Source organism: Camelina sativa, chromosome 20, assembly GCF_000633955.1.
Source record: "Camelina sativa cultivar DH55 chromosome 20, Cs, whole genome shotgun sequence".
NCBI lineage: Eukaryota > Viridiplantae > Streptophyta > Magnoliopsida > Brassicales > Brassicaceae > Camelina > Camelina sativa.
This window is the reverse complement of record NC_025704.1, coordinates 1,149,182-1,168,560: the sequence shown is the minus strand read 5'-3', so window position 1 is coordinate 1,168,560 and position 19,379 is coordinate 1,149,182. Positions and strand designations below refer to the sequence as shown.

The following is a 19,379-nucleotide window of genomic DNA, read 5'->3' as shown; positions in this document are numbered from 1 at the left end:
AAGATGAGAGAATGAAAGAGTGATAGACTAAGAGAATAAGATAATGAGTATTTATAGGAAGAGAAATGATGAAAAATTACATTTAGAAAAATGAGAGTTACAATTCTAATTTATTGTTTTGTTTTAATACAATTGATTAATACAACTTAGTGGAGAAATAAAGTTAATGCATAATTTATAGGGAGAAGCTATAAAGATTTCAGTTTTATATTATGTGAGTTAAATATGAAAATTAATTGTTTTAAATTTGTGTTTTAATATAATTTTTTTTTTGTTAAAATTACATTGCCAAGTGGACCAATAAGGAGAAACTGAAACTCTACTTTTATATATATGATTGACCTCTGTTTTAATTTTCTTTGTTATATCAAAAATTATAGAGTAATTAAATTTCGATAAAATTTAATTTTCCACATACCAGTCATGCAATTTCCAATTTAATATAGTCAAATATACTAACCATAATATAAATTCTCTCGTATTATTTTTCTTTAGAAAGTCCAAATTTTGTTACATGTGGTGTGGTGTGGACAACATTAATGTATAGCAGTGTTCGACATGTCTAATAAAGAGACTATGGCCCACAAAATAAAAGGCTATGGCCCAAATACAAAATAGCCCATTAAACACTGCTGCCAACACAAAGCTGGCATTTATAGCCCACAAACTACATATATATAATCCATTGAAAAACATTATTAACATACAGATTTAAATTTATTTTCTTAGAGAAGATGTCAAGAGAAGAGACATGTTCTAATTTATAACATACGAACCAGAGCAAATAAAAATACAATTGACATTATTATTATTTTTTTCTTTAGTTAAGGTTTGACATTAATTTTTTAAATCTTTACTAAGGTTTGAAACTATTTGTTGAACCAAAAAAAAAAAAAAGAAGATTGTTAGACATATGAGGATTGTTAGACGAAGCTGTAGAACCTAACACCAAACTTGGGTGGCAGTGTGGCACTTTGGCGGGTCAACTTCGACAAAAGAGTTCTATCTTCCTATGAGTTGAAGTGTTGAACTAACACCAAACACACACTCACAAACATACACTTCATATGATATAAATTATATCTCAATTTAATTACGATGAATTTTAGTTACGTCCTTAATTTAGCAGCAAATAAGCATATCAAAGCAAAGCGTAGGAAACTTTTTTAGTGGGACGACAAAAAAAAAAGGCACCGTTAAGTGACGTCACAATCGGGGCGTGGAAGCACACGCACTTTGACTATGCGCGTGAACTTTTGCACCAGCCAGAGGTGGGGTTTTTGAAGGGGCTCGGCTGACTGACAGCAAAGAAGAAGGCTATGTTTGGCTCCCACAATCCATCAATCGCCGACTCTATAAACGTTACTGATCACTATTTAATTCATTAATCAATTTCGAAAAACCAATTAGTATTTGTGACTTTTCTATAAAAAAAAAGTTGACCTTAAAAGTATATTGAAATGATTCCATTCCTTGGTAAAAAGTACTTACAAAATCATTGGTTCCATCAAAGACTATTGTAATAATTCAACCTGCTATTTTAGACGGTTCTGTAAAACGTCTAAAACCAACATAGGTGTTCCAATCGCCTTTTGCTACCGTCAACTTGAACCGCTTCTACAAACCGCCAAAAAAAAAAAATCAACCGTTCTGCTGATCCACCAAAAACGTTTAGCCAACCACAATGGTTGTTGATGTTGTCTTGGTGACTACCACCAATCAAAGCAATTATTATTTTCTTATTATTATTATTGATATTGCAATGGCAATCGCAGCCGCGATTTCAAAACGCACACACACGTCGACAAAAGAAGAACCTGGGAACCAAAACAGAGACGTTTTAGTGAAGTAAAGTGTCGGAGAGAAGAAAGCAAAGAACAACCCAAACGTTACTGTCTCAGGTTTGCTGTGTCTTTTGTCTTCTTCCATAAATCTCTCCCATATACTTTTTTAACAAAAACAAAAACAAGTTTGACAAAAAAAAAAAAAAAAAAAAAAAAAAAAAAAAAAAAAAAAAAAAAAAAAAAAANAAAAAATCTCGTTCTCCTCTCCTCTCCTCTCTTTATGGGTAAAGAATAAAAATCATCTTCCAATTTCTTCATCACATTTCTTTTCTTATTTTATAAACTAAAAACATCAATACACACAGGCAAATAAAAATTCTCCCTTTTAGATTGCTACTTATATAAAGTAGAAAGTATTGTGCAGCAGATAGATGTAATTATCAACGACGAAGCATCATCATCATCATCATCATTATCATTATCAATTAATCATCATTACATTACAGCAGCTTACTAGATTCAAATTTTTATTTTCCAAAAAGTTTTCTTCTTTCTATAGTAGTAGGATTTGATTTTGCTCTTCTGAGATTTACACAGATCGATTGAGAGGGAGAGAGAGAGAGAGATTTAGGTTTTTAAGAAAAATGGGATCTTCTTCTGGACAAAGTGGATACGATCTGTCGTTTAAGATCTTGTTGATTGGTGATTCTGGTGTTGGTAAAAGCAGTTTGCTTGTCAGCTTCATTTCCAACTCCGTTGAAGATCTTGCTCCAACTATTGGTAACTTGTGTTTCTCTCTTTGATATTCTCGATAAAAAGGTCTCAGATTTAGGTTTGATGTGATCTTTTGTAATGATCATACTTGCCACTGAAACAATCTTAGTTTCTTTGATGATTCACTTTTTTTAGTAAGACCCAACAATTATATAAACTTTTTGTCTGTTGATCTAGCTGTCTTCTTCTTGTCTTGGTTTGGTTTTAGGGAATCTTGTTTTGTCTGTATTATATTGTTTGATTCAACCCAATTATTTTTTACTCGTAGGTGTTGATTTCAAGATCAAACAGTTGACAGTAGGAGGCAAAAGACTGAAACTCACAATTTGGGACACAGGTGATTCTTCTATACTGAAATTACTTAAAGTCTTATGTTCTTAAATAAAAGTGATGGTACTTATAATATGTTCGGTGTTGTAGCTGGACAGGAACGGTTTAGAACACTGACGAGCTCTTACTATAGAGGCGCACAAGGAATCATTCTTGGTATTATGTTCATCGTCAATCTTGTCAGACACAGAAGACTAAGAAATAGCTGTCTGTAAACTGTTTAGCTAATGTTTTTTTGGTGAATGCAGTTTATGATGTGACGAGAAGGGAGACATTTACAAACTTAGTAGATGTGTGGGGTAAGGAGATTGAGCTTTACTCCACAAACCAAGAATGTGTTAGGATGCTCGTTGGGAACAAAGTCGATAGAGTGAGTTTGCAAAATCGAAGTTACACAACTTGTTTTCAAAACATGGTTTGGTCATTCGAATAGTTTTCTTGACAAAACATATGATTACAGGTATCTGAGAGAGAAGTTAGCAGAGACGAAGGGATTGATCTAGCAAAAGAACTCAACTGCATGTTTCTTGAGTGTAGCGCTACAACTCGTCAAAACGTGGAGCAGTGTTTCGAGGAGCTGGCTTTGAAGGTAAGATCCTTTAAAAAAAACTGATTCTAAAAGAGGGATTTATACATAACAGAGATTGTTTGTGATGAAACAGATAATGGAGGTACCTAGTCTTTTGGAAGAAGGATCAACTGCTGTGAAAAGAAACATCTTGAAGCAGAAACCAGAACACCAGACTAATCCTCAAGCTGGCTGTTGCAGCTAGTGAGCAGAAACCAAAACTTGAATCGTTCTGTTGTGTATCGCAAACTGAATCTGATTCTTTTCTCTGCAGTTGCCTCTTTTGTGTGTAGAACATAATGTGTAGCTTCAATGTAAATTTGTGGGATTACTTGTGTTCTTCTTTTGCTTCTGAAATGAGATTTGTAATAATAATATCATAATAGAATAAACCCCATCCAGTGTTTTCTTTTTAAATCCAGTGTTTATTCTGGCTCAAACTATGGATTCGAGAAGAGAACAATAGCATTCAAAGTGAACAAGATATATCCTGATTTGAACTGTGAAGTCAAAAGTTATACACACTACAACAGTTTCATTTCATAAATTCAAAGTCTTTCACATAGTTTTTTTGACCAAACACAGTCTTCCATATCAGGAAGATCATTGTACAGGAAATTATGGAGATAACAAATTAGACATAAAGATCACAGCCATCAATGAGATTTCCTACTCGTTCTAGGTAACAACATGAGATTTATCTCTGATTTTGAGACGTAAGAGATTAAAAAGATGGCAAGACAATAAAAAACGAGTGCAGGCGAAAAAGAGCGATCATACTCCTAAACGTAACTACAGCAAGCTGACTTCTCAGTTGTAGAAGAAGATGAAGCAGTATCTTGTTTAGTGATCTTGATACCTTGGGGCTGCAAAGCAACAAGAACAGTACATATGAATTTCACTCAGCTATAATGTCGGTACAAGAGTATGAAGAGCAAGTAATTGTAATAGATTCCTGCAGTTCTTACCTCTGCCTTTGTATCGGTTTCTGTCAATCTTTGTTTGATGTCTTTTGCGATTGAAAGGAAAACATTTTCGACATTTAGGTTTGTTTTTGCACTCTGCAACATTTTGTAGTCACATCAGTAATCTCAACAAGATATTAGTAATAATAAACAGCAGATATATTTTGTTTTGTTTTCTAGCTCACCGTCTCAAAGAATTTGATTCCATACTCATCAGCCAAAGCTTGGCCCTTTGCTGTTGGAACAGCCTGAAAAAGGAGATCAAACATCAGTATACTACAAACTATTAAGTCATGAAAGTAAGTATGCAACTAAAGATTACTTACCCTCTTGCTTTCATCCATATCAGCTTTGTTACCAACCAAGATTTTGTTGACATTATCTGAGGCATGTTGCTCGATGTTCTTCATCCAGTTCCTAATATCTGTTGAAACAATCGTATTCAGTTGCCACAAGACTCACAATCCCATTTCCTCAATATTAGCGCAAAATTGACTAAAGAAGATAAAAGACACAAAGAAAAGTAAAAGACATACTGTTGAAAGAAGACTCGTCCGTTACATCGTAGACAAGCAATATACCCATTGCTCCCCTGTAATACGCTGCAAGTAATAAAAAAATGGACCAAAACGGTTTAAAGGCAGAAACAATGAATTGTCTTTTACTTATGGAAACACGCAAGTTATTTCATCAAGAGAAAAACACAAACATCAATCAACCTATGCAACTAAAAGATCCGTTCACTTGGGTAACAACAACGTTGAACCCGTCTTATTACCTGTAGTAATAGTTCTAAAACGTTCTTGACCAGCAGTATCCCATATCTGCAATTTGATACGCTTCCCATCAAGCTCAACAGTTCTTATCTTGAAGTCAATTCTGTATTAAATTATATACACAAACTTAGACAACAACAACAAAAGACAATCTTTTAAGTAAACAACCATTGCATAAGAGGAAGACATACCCAATGGTAGTAATGAAACTTGTAGTGAAAGTATCATCTGAGAAACGTAGTAACAAGCAACTCTTCCCCACACCTGAACATATATATATATACACAGAGAGCTATAAACCAAACCAACTTTACACACAAAAGAAAAAAAGAACTAATATTGTCAACGAGTTCCACAGTTCCTTAAAGACTCAATTCTACTACTGCTAGTAATATTTAGCATAAACAAATCAAAATCATAAAACCCTAATTAAGATCGCAGAAGGTTCAGAACAAAATATTGTTTTTTTTTGTCAATTGCTGCTAATTGAAGAACAGAGGAATGGAGAAAGAAGCTTACCGCTGTCGCCGATGAGAAGAAGCTTGATGAGGTAATCATAGTCTGAACGAGCTCTTGCCGGCGCAACCGCCATCGCTAGAAGATGTTAAAAGAAGAAAAAAAAAAAAAACTTTACACTAATCTATTGATCTCTTTTGCTTCTCAGCAAAAGCTAAAACGAGCTCTGCTTTTTTTTTATTTCCCCCGGAAAAATCTCTTCCGACGAAAGATTGAAAATTTTCAGGATACAAAAAAGCTAAAGGAATGCTTCTAATGTCGCTGAAGAAAACAAGTTGATGGCTCTCTCTATGCTTACCAAAAAATTATTTCGGTGGATGTTATTTTTGTTTAATTATAGTTTTGGACCTGATATTTCAAAGTACTAATATTTAGCCCCATAAACTTAACATTCGATTAAATTGAATGAAGAGTTTCTAATCCGGTTTACACCAAAATCAAATTTAAATTGAATGAAATATGACTCTTTTATCACTAGACAACCGAGTTAAGTAAAAAATATATGGTTGGAATCAAAAACTAAAAACATAATGTTTGGTTATATTACATTGAAGTGAAACCGAATGGTTAAATGGACTAAATTGAAAGGAGTAAAAACTGTTGGGTGTGAATGTATGACATTAAAGAAAGTTCGGGGGGGAGAGGAAAAAGGTAGGTCTGATATGATCAAGTGCGGTCGGTCTACAGTAGAACAAAAAGGATAATGGAGTTTAAGGTGAGCTGTCAAGCAGTAAGTGGGTGAAAACGGTTGCTTCGCTGTATAGACGTCGTACACTAGCGTAATCCAGCAATGTATCCAATCATGCCAGAGCCTCTGTTTACATGTGGCATGGTTTGGTTCCAAACAAAGTCAATTTCATTCTATATTACTACTACTATTCATCCACATATATTTATAACTCCACTATACATTTATAACTCCTACGAATTCAACATTGAATTTGTCACGCCTCATTTGCGTAAACTGATATATAAACGCCGTGTATGATTTTATTATATGAAAGTATGAAACACTATCCTTTAATTATTTTATCCCAAGTTAATGAGTAATCGTCGTCGATTACACTACTTGGGCTCGATGTTTTGTCTTATTACAAGTGTGGTTAAGAAGACAGTTTGTAATTGTATAAATTAAAAAGTTGTGAAAAGGACAGAGACTACATTTAGTTTAAAATGTCTCACCGACGTCTTTCTGAAGAAAATTAACTTAGCATAGTGTTATTACTTTAAATGGATTAAAACAAGTTCAAGATACCACTCTCGTATTCAGTTTAGTTTCTGAACTTTTCAGTTGAGGAAAAAAAATGCATTGTAGAATCCAATTTATTTGTAGAAGACATCGTTAATCACAACACCACTTTTACGTACATCAATCGTTATCTAACTGTTAGGAATATTCACTCGTTCTGTTAGTAATATACGTTGCACACTTTTCTCTACATATCGTGTTCATATTTACAAAAGAGATATATAGATGAGTCACATACGAGTCATAGACTATATAAAGACATAAAACATGATGGATATAGAGATACCACTATACCATAATTGATACGTAGCGTATGTAGTCTTAGTTTTTAATTGATAGAACATGTTGTGTATCATATATATAGAAAAAAAAAAACACTCGATTTGTAACATAGTTTACTATTTGCACAACACGACTCGTTACATATATGTCTTGACTCTTGTGATATATGCCCAAAAAATTGGATGGCATCGGCAGTACGTATATGTATTTTCTAGTGCAAAACACATTCATCAAAAGCAGTCGAAGTTTGGGAATCAGTATATCGGCATCAATATATCTAATCTACTTCAACCTAGTGTGGACTCTCTAAACAACCTATATTACTCTAGATGTAGTCTTTTGATTTAATCTAATGAGAAAATCATACATGTACTATTATATTATAAAAGAATCTGAAAAAACGAACAACCCCAAACGGAAGTGAAGTGTATCGAAAGGAGTTAGTGGCGGCTAACAAACGAAGTGACTTTATGCGAAAGTCATCGTCACATGCTTCTTCCGTTCTCCAAGGAACATCCTCATCAGAATCCTTTAATCATTCTCCCAAAGCTAAGTATTGCATTTATATAATACCTCGATCGATGATTTATTAGAAATGTGCTAAATTATAAATGGAGCAATGAATAGTTTGGAAGAATGAAATAATTTGAATTTAATTGAATCAATGTCAAATTACAAGAATGAGTAGACAATAATAATAAGAGGAGGGTTAATGATGTAAACATATCAAGGTCATAAAAATAATTACAAAGAACTACTTAATTAGTGATGACAATCAATCAAAGAATTGGACGCTGCCGCGAAGAGAAGAATCTGATCTTTGGACGCAAACGTGAATTTAGGTTTCTCGCAGCAGCGTTCATCTTCTGGCGCTGGAAGATTCAGATCTAATTGGAGAAAGGTCTTTGGCCGTTTAGATTCTTCATGATGATGATGACTTGATGATGGTGATGATGATATCACTGTTTTGATTGTTGAAGTTGCGTTTGCGTTTGCGTTTATTGTCAAACCTCTATGTCTCCTCATATGACCTCCTAAGGCTTGTCCTGAAGAAAACTCGGCCCTGCAGATTGAACATTCATGTGTTTTCTCAGGTTTCTTGCTACCGTCACTTCTAGTCACTTGTAGCGAAAGAAAGCTTCCTACAGCTCCTGCTTTCACCGTTTCAGCGGCAGACACAGATGCGGTCTTCTTCTCGTCGCATTTGAAAACAACGTTTGCTCCAAGTTTGGGCTTCTTGTGGCTAGCCCTGTGCCCTCCTAGCGCTTGGAACGAATGAAAGCTTTTATCACACGTTTTGCACTGGTAAACACCGTCGTCTAACCCTAACCCTAGAGAAGCCACCGGTTTCTTGTTGCTAAAGAAACCCATTTTATGATCGCCACTACTCTTTGCTTTATGTCCTTGCGACAATAGCATTAGACAGTTCGCCATGTCTTCGTCTTCATCCGTAGCTCCTTGGAATTCGACTTCACCAGCTGCTTCTTCTTCTCTCGCCTCCACGAGTGACGATCGCTCACCGCTGCAAACGCTGGAGACTGCGGTCATAAGAGGAGAAGCAGAACGCTGACGCTTGGTGCGTTTGCCCTTGATGAGGAGAACAAGACGCGCATGGTCTCCACTCTCCTCAAGAACACTTGTCATGATCCTCCCTTTCTTGATTGGCTCTCTGTATTTCAAGAACACAAAGAGAGAGAGGTATATGTATTTATGGAGAGAGAGAGAGAGAGAAGTAGCAAAGAGTGTTTGGTGGGTTTGGTTTATATGTCTTAGTATCTATCTATATTTATAAATATGTGATTGTATTTGTTTATACACATAGTACTCATTTGTGTGTATATATAATGAATGGGTAAGAGAGAAAAGATGAGAAAAGAAGCAAACCCCAAAATAACTTTTGGTGAAGGATTCCTTTCTGGAAGTTTTGGTTTGCAAGCCTGGAACCACTTGTTGTTCTCTTCTTGTTTTTTTTCTTTTATTTCCTTTCAAATATTTAAATTATATCTCTTCTTTTGGTTAACTTTTGTTTTGCTTGTCTTATGAATCACATAAAAAATTGATTAGTATTTTATCAAATTAAATACTCATAAGCATCCTTAATTATAAATTCCATAGGTACACATTAGCTAGTAACAAAAATATGGATTCATTGCCAGCACTAATCTTTGCAGATTTTTTTCTCTTTATAAGAAGGAAAACTATGACTTTCTTTTTCTGTTAGTAGAAGAGTGTCATCATCCTACACAATCTGAGTGCAACATCTTTTNTGTTTATACACATAGTACTCATTTGTGTGTATATATAATGAATGGGTAAGAGAGAAAAGATGAGAAAAGAAGCAAACCCCAAAATAACTTTTGGTGAAGGATTCCTTTCTGGAAGTTTTGGTTTGCAAGCCTGGAACCACTTGTTGTTCTCTTCTTGTTTTTTTTCTTTTATTTCCTTTCAAATATTTAAATTATATCTCTTCTTTTGGTTAACTTTTGTTTTGCTTGTCTTATGAATCACATAAAAAATTGATTAGTATTTTATCAAATTAAATACTCATAAGCATCCTTAATTATAAATTCCATATGTACACATTAGCTAGTAACAAAAATATGGATTCATTGCCAGCACTAATCTTTGCAGATTTTTTTTTTTCTTTATAAGAAGGAAAACTAAGACTTTCTTTTCTGTTAGTAGAAGAGTGTCATCATCCTACACAATCTGAGTGCAACATCTTTTCTAATAAAATGAACTTCAATTTTTGACACTTGGAATGTAGTGTATTAGATTAAGAAGAAATCAAATTTGGATTGCGTATTCTAAATATGTCATTCAATTTATTTATTATCTATTCTACAATATTATCACTAACTAATTAAAATCCTAAAACTTTAGTAACAATCTTGTAGTCCACATGTTCATATTGATAGTTAAAAGTCAGCCACAATCAAATAGGAGTTTTAACACGCAACACGGTTACCACAATATTCACAATTCGATTAGCAGCATATATATTACATGTTCCTACAAACTTAAGTTGACGTGATGTAACAAATTTTATGATTTGAGTCGTCCAACTATGATATATATAAAGCTATTAAAGTACACATTTAACTTGATAATACGTCGAATTCTAATCCTGTTTCTCAATACTACTAATCATTGTGGATTTATGTACACTGAACTTAACTTGCTGATTAAAATAATTAAGTTAATTGATTGGAAAGTAAAAGGCAATCGAATTTTGGGGTCGAGTAGTTCATGTGCAGTTGAGCCAACCCACAATTACACAACACACACAATTATGAATCATGATCCTAGTTATATTTAATATTTAAATTATAGTGATATTAGCTAAAAACGAATTGAATATATTTTATCACTCCCTATGTTTGCGCCTCTTTCTAAGATGTCACCCAATTATTTGATCAAACCATTATTAATCTTGTGATTACCTAATAATATGTATTCGGTGAAGTAACCTCCCACATCTTATAGTTTGTTAAATATTTTGTTTTAATGTGTAAACTGTAGTCTAGGTCTTTGTAGTATACCAATAACTCGGTGGCAGCAATCTATAAAATTCAGGAAAACATTTTATAAAATATTCATTCTGCATAATTCGATAGAAAATTTCTGCAAAAGTAAGCAAAATAATGAGTTTCTTAGAGCTGGATTGATATCCAACTTTTTACTCATTCAACTCTAATACACAAATAGTTGGCCTAGGCTCTCTCTATGATTATTTCTTGCTAACGTGTTATTACAAATATAATAGATTATTAAGAAGAATAATTTTGAGTGTATTGTGAAGCTAGTATCGCAATATTAAAATCATATAGTATTTAAAATAATCCAATTTAGGAGGAATAATTGATTTAAGTCTTGGCGTCGAGGATAGTTTGTGTTGTGTGTGTGTGAAAGAGAGAGCATTGCTTGGCCGCCAAAAGAAGCCATAACTTGCCAACTAGCTAGCTTCACTACTCACCCTAAGCAAAGCATATACTACTTTTTTTTTTTAAATTCTTCATCAACATAAATTAGTCGTCACCCATCATATGTATTCATCAACCATCCTAATTACAAAACCTTTTTTTGCACGACTTGTCAGAAACCGTTAAGTACTAGTGGATGCAACTTGCAAGGATCACCTAGACAAAATATTGCAAATGACCCATGTGTTTCTAATATCGTATATTTTTACATCGTGATACAAATAAATAGGTCTAGTATTTCTTCATTTACTCAAGTTTTGTTCTATCAAACAGGATACCTCTTGATCAATAAGAAGATTAAGACTATATGGGCCTAATGCAGGCCTGCACTAAATTGAAGGCCTAACCGTTCGTTCGTAACTTAAAATATAAACGGAAGGATTACGTTCCCAGACCAGACCAAAACACAAAAAGTAAAACCTTTCAAACCTAAAGCCCTAAATCTGAAAATTATCGTTCGATTGCTAGAAGTCGCTCTTGTCAACGTACAAACACGGACGAATCTACCATCAAAGTAGTCTTTTTCTCCTTATGGATTTTCTTCTTACTCACTCTTTGATTAACCTCTGTGTCGTCTCTCTACTAAGTAATGCGTTTCTTTCGGCACAAGAAAACTATACTGTTCTTCTTCTTCTTCTTATGGGCGGGTTCTCTTCTTACTCGATCGCTCTTTCTGATTAACCTCTGCTTCTCTATTTAATTAATTAATATTGTTTTCTGATCATGAATTATATATGTAAGAAAAGTATTATGACTTATGAGAAAAGTAGAATTTCTCATGAGATCTTCTGTACCTTTTTTAGGGTTTGAAATTGCTGGATTTGAATGACAGTGTTGCAGACGCTTCAAAACGCCGCTGGTAAAATTTATTTTGTACATATATATTATTTTTGGGAATTTTTTTTTCCACTTTGTTGTCTGTGTTGATGATAATTATCATAGTATTGATGTCAAAATCAAATTGTTGAACAATTAGAATTTTGACGACGATTTCCATTGAGGGATATGACACTAAGCTTCCAGCTTATTATGTCAAAGCTTGAGTTGGAAAGACATTTCTCTTCTTGTGGATGGATATTAGTTTGTTGTGTTCCCAAAGACTATGCTACGGGTTTCCTCAAGAGGTACCTTTTCTTTTCTTTCTTTTATTTGTGGCTTCTTATTAATTCCCTCTCCCTTCCAGTCCAGGGTTCTCTCTCTCATTCATGTTTTGATTATAATCTCAAATTGCATCAGTGTTGCCTACGTGAGGTTCGAGGGAGGAGCTCCCGAAAAAAAGGCGTTGAATCTTAATGGAACTGACGTGGGAGGATGGACTGCAATTGTTAAGCCTGCACCCTTTGCGAAACCGTACGATATTAATCCTGACTTTTATATTTCTAATCCCTTGTCTTGGAAAATAGAAGACACAGACAGGTAACTTTTGATAAATATTTTCTTCTTCAAATCTTTTTTTTTTTTTTTTTTTTTTTNTAAATTTTTGATAAATTATTACCTTCTGAATTTTTTTTTTTTTGGTAGGATGTACTACTAATTCTTGTAGTATCTGAAACATATATGTTTTCTAGCTAGAGCCTTTTGTCATGTTACTAATTTGGTTATTTCTCTCCTTGAATTAGCGTCCGCGTTACCGGATATGACAATTCGCTTCCTAAGATTGATCTCAAAAGGCGCTCTGTTTACAATTCTCTTCATGTGGAGATGTCGTCCATATTCATTTTCTCTATTATTCTATGTTTGTGGCTTCTTTCCTCAATTCCTACAATTTTTTATTTTATTTTTTATATCCCAACTCTCAAAAGTTGTTGAATTCTAACTAAAAGTCTCTGTCTCTTTCAAATTTTACAGTGCAGCTGACATTACCTTTGAAGGAGATGGATGTGTAGAAAAGGCGCTGAAACTAAATGGAAGTAAGATGGGAAATATGACTCTTGTTGTTGAACGTATGATTGATAGAAGAAGGGGGCGCACCACCAATTCTGATGGCGAGAGCCACCCAAGTACATACATTTGCTCGCTTTTGCTTCTTAGATTCTTCTTGTTAACAAATTAAAAACCTCTCATTAGTTTCCTTGTTTATTCTTTATATTGTTAGGTTGTTTACCTAATAAGAGGAAGAAGAAGATGGAGAGTGAGAGTGAGAGTGAGAGTGAGAGTGAGAGTGAGAGTGAGAGTGAGAGTGAGAGTGAGAGTGAGGAGGCGAGAGCCACCCAGGTACATACATTTGCTCTTGCTTCTTAGATTCTTCTAGTTAACAAATTAAAACCCTCTCATTAGTTTCGTTGTTTATTTTCTTTATATTATTAGGTTGTTACTTAATAAGAAGAAGATGGAGAAGGAGAAGGCTCTCTCTAATTAGGACTTGGAAAATACTCGATCTCTAACATCAACTAGTAGGTTGGTTTCTTAACCAATAATAGATCAGTTAATTTAGTTGGTCGAGTCGACTTTTAAATTTGTATATACCAAATTTAACTATACAACTATGACGACTGAATAGTATAGTTATAGTCATACATGCATAAATGATATGAGAAGATGCTAGCTTAGCTATCTTGGAGGCTTGGTGCACGAAATTCACGAAAGAAAAAGTACCAATACTTAAGAGCCCATTATTTATTTGGTACAAAATATAAACATATATAAAATCATGGTTAACAATATTTTTTTCTTATATATAATATTGACCTGGTCCATGAATCCATATTAATGTGGTATGATTCACTCTGTTTTTCCTTAAGAAATATTATAGCTAGCTGTCCTTGAGAAACAATATCATACAAGCAAAGACGTCATCGATTTTTTTACACTCCACTTTTCTTAATGTAATATCTGTATGTAATCATATACTGATACAATATGAAAATAATTTTGGCATTTTAAACAAAAAAATATCTTGATAAGCTCCATTAGTTTGTATCTTAATTTGTTAATTGCCATCAAGCATGTTATTACCTAATTTTGCATAGTGACGCGATTCCATCGTGCTAGTTTTTATGGCGAAGGTGGTGCATCCTGATTGGTGGATAAATGATTCTCCGATTTAATCAGTTCACCACCAGGTCCACCACCTAAATTATTTGATTTGATTTAATAAAACAGAACAAAAAAAAGAGCTACCATTTGTGCATAGATATTTCATGTGGTGAATTAAATAAATAACTCTTCTAGTGTATATATTTATTTTTGGTTAAATCTTCTAGTGTATGTATATAGTGCCCTACTGCCCTTATCATATATTGTTGGACGATTCAAATAAGAGATTTTGGTTAAACTATATATAAGCTATGACGACCAAGGCTTGCTCGCTCTTACTACTTCTACTGCTCACGGTAACCGTAGTGGTAAGACAATTAGAGGAGATAGCCGTGACTGGTACACGGAGAATTCTGACAGCAGAGAAGGTATCAGGAGAATAGGGGGAATATCAATCAATAGACCATCTATATTAGCCAATGAACAATTTCAAAACGAATGCTAATTTATTTATTAGTTGGAGTTTGAACTTTGAAGTCGAAGAATATTTTCTCTTATTTATACTATTATTCAGCCACCGAGATTTGCTCATTTTTAAAAATCATATGCTAGAGATGCTAGTAGTTATTTAAACGAATAATGAGTCAATCATTATTATATAAACCCCCTAAGACAGAGATAGAGATTCACAATGAAAACCCAAAACTATTTGTGTAAATGGTTGTTTAAAATTGAATAAGTTGATAAGTTTAATATTATTCAACTCATTCATCTCTAGAAAAGTGGATGAACAAGTTGAACATTTTTATTGTATAATTATACTGCAAATGGTTGTTTAAAACAGAATAAATTGAAAATATTAAGTTGAATAAAATTGAGTTTAATTATTATTCAATTCAGTCATCTCAAAAAAGTGGATGAACAAGTTGAACATTTTGCTGTATAATTAGTTTATTTTTTCACTTTTTAAATTGAATGGGTTAAATAGTTTTTTTTTCAACATTCTCAACCTTTTTAATGTTAATGGTGAAAATTGGTTGAATAATTTTTTCCAATCTCTTCAAATGGTTGAATAAAGATGAATGAGTTGAAAAAAATATGAGTTGAATAAAATTGGTTGAATAATATTCAACTCATTCATCCACTTAATAGGAGATGAAAAAGTTTAACAAATTTCCTTTCTAATTTGTTCATTTCTCCAGTTTTTTGGTTGAATGGGTTGAATAAGTTTTCCAACTTATTAATTTATCTCAAATGGTAAAAAATTTGTTCATTTCTCCAGCTTTTTTAGTTGAATCGGTTGAATAAGTTTTCCAACTTATTAATCTATCTCAAATGGTAAAAAAATTGAATGGATAATCATTCAACCTATTAATTTAAGTCATCAATTTGTACTCTTAGTTTATTTTTCAAATTTTTAAGATGAATGAATAGTTTTTTCAATCTCTTCAACATTTTCAATGCAAATGGTGAAAATCAACCTCTTCAATCTCTTCAACTATGCAACCATTTGCACCATATTTTTTTCTATACATTCCTTCTTTTGGTAAAAAATTTCGATTCTCTTTCCTCGTAGATTGCTTTCTTCTTCGAATAATTGAAGAAGAAGCACATCCATTTATGGGTTCAGAAAACCCTAATGTTTTTCCACCCTCCCCTTTTCAAACTCTCCCCAAACCCTCATATCTGCCTCCTCTACCCACTCTCCAATTTCTTCAGTTCAGGTAACGACTCTAACTCTGTCTTCTCTTTTAGTTTACACGAATCTTACATTTCTTTTTTAGAATTAATCTCAAATTTTTTACTTTAACGTATTTTAAGCATATCTCATGGAGAGACCAGCCAATGCACCATACCAGTTTTATTGGAACTGTGTATACATAGGCTTTTTATTTTAAGCATATCTAATAGAGTACTATATAATGTATTAGATGTTTGAAAGTAAATGAAAAACCACATGAATTTTTTTTTCCTAGAATAAAAAAATACATGAAAGTTGAGAACTTGTATTAAAGTTCTATACAAAATGATGTTTTAATAAACTATCAAAATGCAATTGTGAAAATAAAAATTAGATGGTATGATATCTTAGAGTCTATTTTATATGTTATGAAAACACCTATGTAAAGATATTTTACTTATGTTTTGTTCATATTTTACATATGTTTTACTTATTTTTGTTAATATCTATTCAACATTAAAAAAAAAACAAAAAAAAAAATGACTAATTTTCTGCCATATATAAACAATCACACATACAATTTATATTTATATAGAATTTAATGTAAACTATATACTCAATGTATCAAACAATCAAATAATTTACATATATGTATATGATTTTATCATAGTCATAAAATAATATAGATATATAAACAATTATAGTGAACATGGTTTAACAATATTTTTTCTTATAATATTGACATACAGGGGCGGACCCACGTTGAAGTTAGGCAGGTCAACTGACCGGGGTAAAATATCAAAATATGGTTTTTTGCATATAAAACGTGGAAGTTCCTGCAGCAAAGTTGGTCATTTCTCATTTAGTTGCGACCTCAGACCCAAGTTCGACCCCTCCAAACTACACCAATTTTCTCTTTTTTCCTCTTTCATATATTTAACTAGCTTAATAAAATAATAATTGACCTGGGTAATTTTTTTCCCTGGGTCCGCCCCTGTTGACATATGGTCCTTGAATCCATATTCATGTGGTATGAGTAGGGGTGTCAATTGGGCTTTAGGCCCGCGGGCATAGCCCGTTATGTAGCTTAGCGGATCGGGCATGGGCTCTTAATTTGATGCCCAAAAAGTGGCGGGTCACGCGGACTCAGCCCGTTTGGTTTGCGGGTCAAGCGGATTGTGACCGCTGATGACCGCGGGGTAAACGGGCGGTCTGCAATTGTCACAGTTCCATCACTGATTCACTTCTATGCCAGTTCACAAGCGATGGTGCGGCACAGGGGAGGAGATTCGGGCTAGATTCGGGGTCAAATCCGAAGAAGACGAAAAAGGTACAAACACTTTCTCTCTCGCTGATCGTGTTTGTCTCTCAATTTCAATCTTCTGGGCTCATTTCTGATTTGTCTCTTCCCTAAATCCCTTGTTAGTTGTTACAACAACTACTACAAAATTAGGGCTTTAACGAGGAAGAACATCACTTTGAATCTTAAGGTTGTTTCAAGGTGAATGCTTTTTTTTATTTTATGAGTTCTGGGTTTTGTTAAGAATCTGCTTTTATATCTTCTTAGCTTTCCATCTGCTCAAAAGTCTTGAAATTTCCAAGCAAGTTATTTACTTTGTCAAAGTGTTGTTGATCTTCTGCAGATCAAAAGTATGGATCTTAATTTAGATGAGAATGAGATTCTAAAGGCTCGAATCAAACAACTTGAACTTGGTACGTTTTCTCAATTTCTCAACTGTAGTTTCTTTTTGTGTATTTCTCTTGGTGGTACTAGTTATTTAGACCTTGGACATGTTTCTAGGCTTGTAGAAATGGTTTTTTAGTCTTACGTTTTTGCTTCTCTGCAGCCTTCTTCAAGTGTATTCTGCTGCATTTTGCCTTCTCTGATGCAAAAGATTATTTTTCTCTTTTAGTTATTTACTTGTGTTTTCTTCTAATAAACTTGATATTGAGTTAGTTTATAGCAAATGGTGTATGACGACATCATCACTTGTTACACTTTCAGAAATTCTTCCCTTTCTCTTTTGGGTTATGCACTTAATTTGACCTTGGCTACTCTGTGCGTTATGCTTTTGTGAAGATATTATCTATCATGGTTTTTTGAGACTCCATTTTACTTCTGCATCTTGATTACCTGATATATGTTGAGTCTGACCACTAGTATTTCTTATAACTAGAGCGTAGTGAACTATAGAAAGATATTGAACAGTTGTGCATGCAACAAGGTGGACCTAGAATTCTTGGTGTGGCTACTCGGATGCATTTCCAGAGGTGTCTTATTTTCTATCCCACTTCCTTATTAGATTTAAGTTCCTTATTCAGCAATTGAATGCTACCTTATTTTTCCCTTCACCTCATAGATATTGTTGGATATGGCTCTAATAGGACAGCTAGCTTGGAGCAGGAGTTAGAGAGCTTAAAACTGAAGTTGGCTGCTTGCACAAGAGAGAAAAACAATATTTAAGAGGAACTTGCAGAATCTTATCGTATGAAAGTGATTATCTTTCTAAAGAAGAGATGCCCGCGGGCATGCCCGTTAGTCCGCAAAGCTAGGCGGAGCGGGCATGGGCAGTGATACTTTGCCCGCCGCCCGTGGCGGACCTGTCCGCAGCGGATCACTGAAAATACGGGACCGTCACGGTCAGCCCGTTCGGGCGCGGGCATGCCCGTTTGACACCCCTAGTTATGAGCCACTGATCTGTTTTTTCTTAAGAAATATTATAGCTGTGCTTGAGAAACAATATCATACAAGCAAGATGTCATCAATTTTTTTATACACTCCACTTTTCTTAATGCAACATCTGTATGTAATAAGTAATCATATACTGATACAACATGAAAATAATATTGTTGATAAACTCCACTAGTTTGTATCTTAATTAGTTAATTGCATCAAGAATGTAATAATTACCTAGTTTTGCATAGTGACGCGCGTGATTCCATCGTGCCTAGTTTTGCTGGTGGATAAATGATTCGTCGATTTAATCAGTTGACCACCACCTGAATTATTTAATTTGATATAATAAAACAGAACAAAATAAAAAGAACTATAATGCGCACTACCATTTGTGTATAAATATTTCATTGTGGTGAATTGAATAAATAAATCAGTACGTACCCTTACTATATATATAGTGCCCTAATCATATATTGTTGGATGATTCAAATAAGAGATTTTGATTAAACTACATATAAGCTATGACGACCAAGGCTTGCTCGCTCTTACTACTTATACTGCTCACGGTAACCGTTGTGGTAAGACCATTGGAGGAGCTAGCCGTGACTGGTACACGGAGAAATCTGACAACAGAGAAGGTATCCGGAGAAGAGGTTGAGGCCGATGTCAATAACCACCATAGCATTCCAAGGGAGTCTTGGGGTGATAATGATAATAATCCATGATCCATATATTTTAGTTAAAGATGTTTACTAGCTAAGATCTTGTTTCTATGCTACTTGTCTTCTTTCATACGTGTTTTGTCCCACCCTTTGTAA

General features: G+C 33.8%; 3 protein-coding genes and 1 long non-coding RNA gene across 5 annotated transcripts; 2 read left to right on the top strand and 2 right to left on the bottom strand.

The window, feature by feature from the left end:
• Positions 2,025-3,865, top strand: LOC104768527 (ras-related protein RABC2a-like). The gene is made up of 6 exons (XM_010492535.2): positions 2,025-2,564; positions 2,827-2,895; positions 2,979-3,044; positions 3,137-3,258; positions 3,349-3,477; positions 3,551-3,865. The coding sequence occupies exons 1-6, from the start codon at positions 2,429-2,431 to the stop codon at positions 3,659-3,661; spliced, it is 633 nt and encodes a 210-aa protein (XP_010490837.1). The 5' UTR covers positions 2,025-2,428; the 3' UTR covers positions 3,662-3,865.
• LOC109124512 (ras-related protein RABE1d) lies at positions 3,972-5,986 on the bottom strand. Of its 2 annotated transcripts, none has more exons than XM_010492533.2 (8): positions 5,717-5,986; positions 5,389-5,461; positions 5,200-5,300; positions 4,958-5,023; positions 4,748-4,845; positions 4,607-4,669; positions 4,425-4,517; positions 3,972-4,322 (listed from the first exon to the last, which is right to left on the bottom strand). In XM_010492533.2, the coding sequence occupies exons 1-8, from the start codon at positions 5,787-5,789 to the stop codon at positions 4,239-4,241; spliced, it is 651 nt and encodes a 216-aa protein (XP_010490835.1). In that variant the 5' UTR covers positions 5,790-5,986; the 3' UTR covers positions 3,972-4,238. The 2 variants fall into 2 exon arrangements, with proteins under 2 accessions (XP_010490835.1, XP_010490836.1); XM_010492534.1 differs by having other exon boundaries at positions 5,385-5,461; positions 5,717-5,755.
• LOC104768525 (zinc finger protein ZAT5) lies at positions 7,879-9,039 on the bottom strand. Its single transcript, XM_010492532.2, has one exon. The coding sequence runs from the start codon at positions 8,886-8,888 to the stop codon at positions 8,007-8,009; it is 882 nt and encodes a 293-aa protein (XP_010490834.1). The 5' UTR covers positions 8,889-9,039; the 3' UTR covers positions 7,879-8,006.
• On the top strand, positions 16,930-18,560 carry LOC109131420. The gene is made up of 3 exons (XR_002037060.1): positions 16,930-17,385; positions 17,528-18,155; positions 18,270-18,560. It is a non-coding gene; the product is annotated as an uncharacterized LOC109131420 (long non-coding RNA).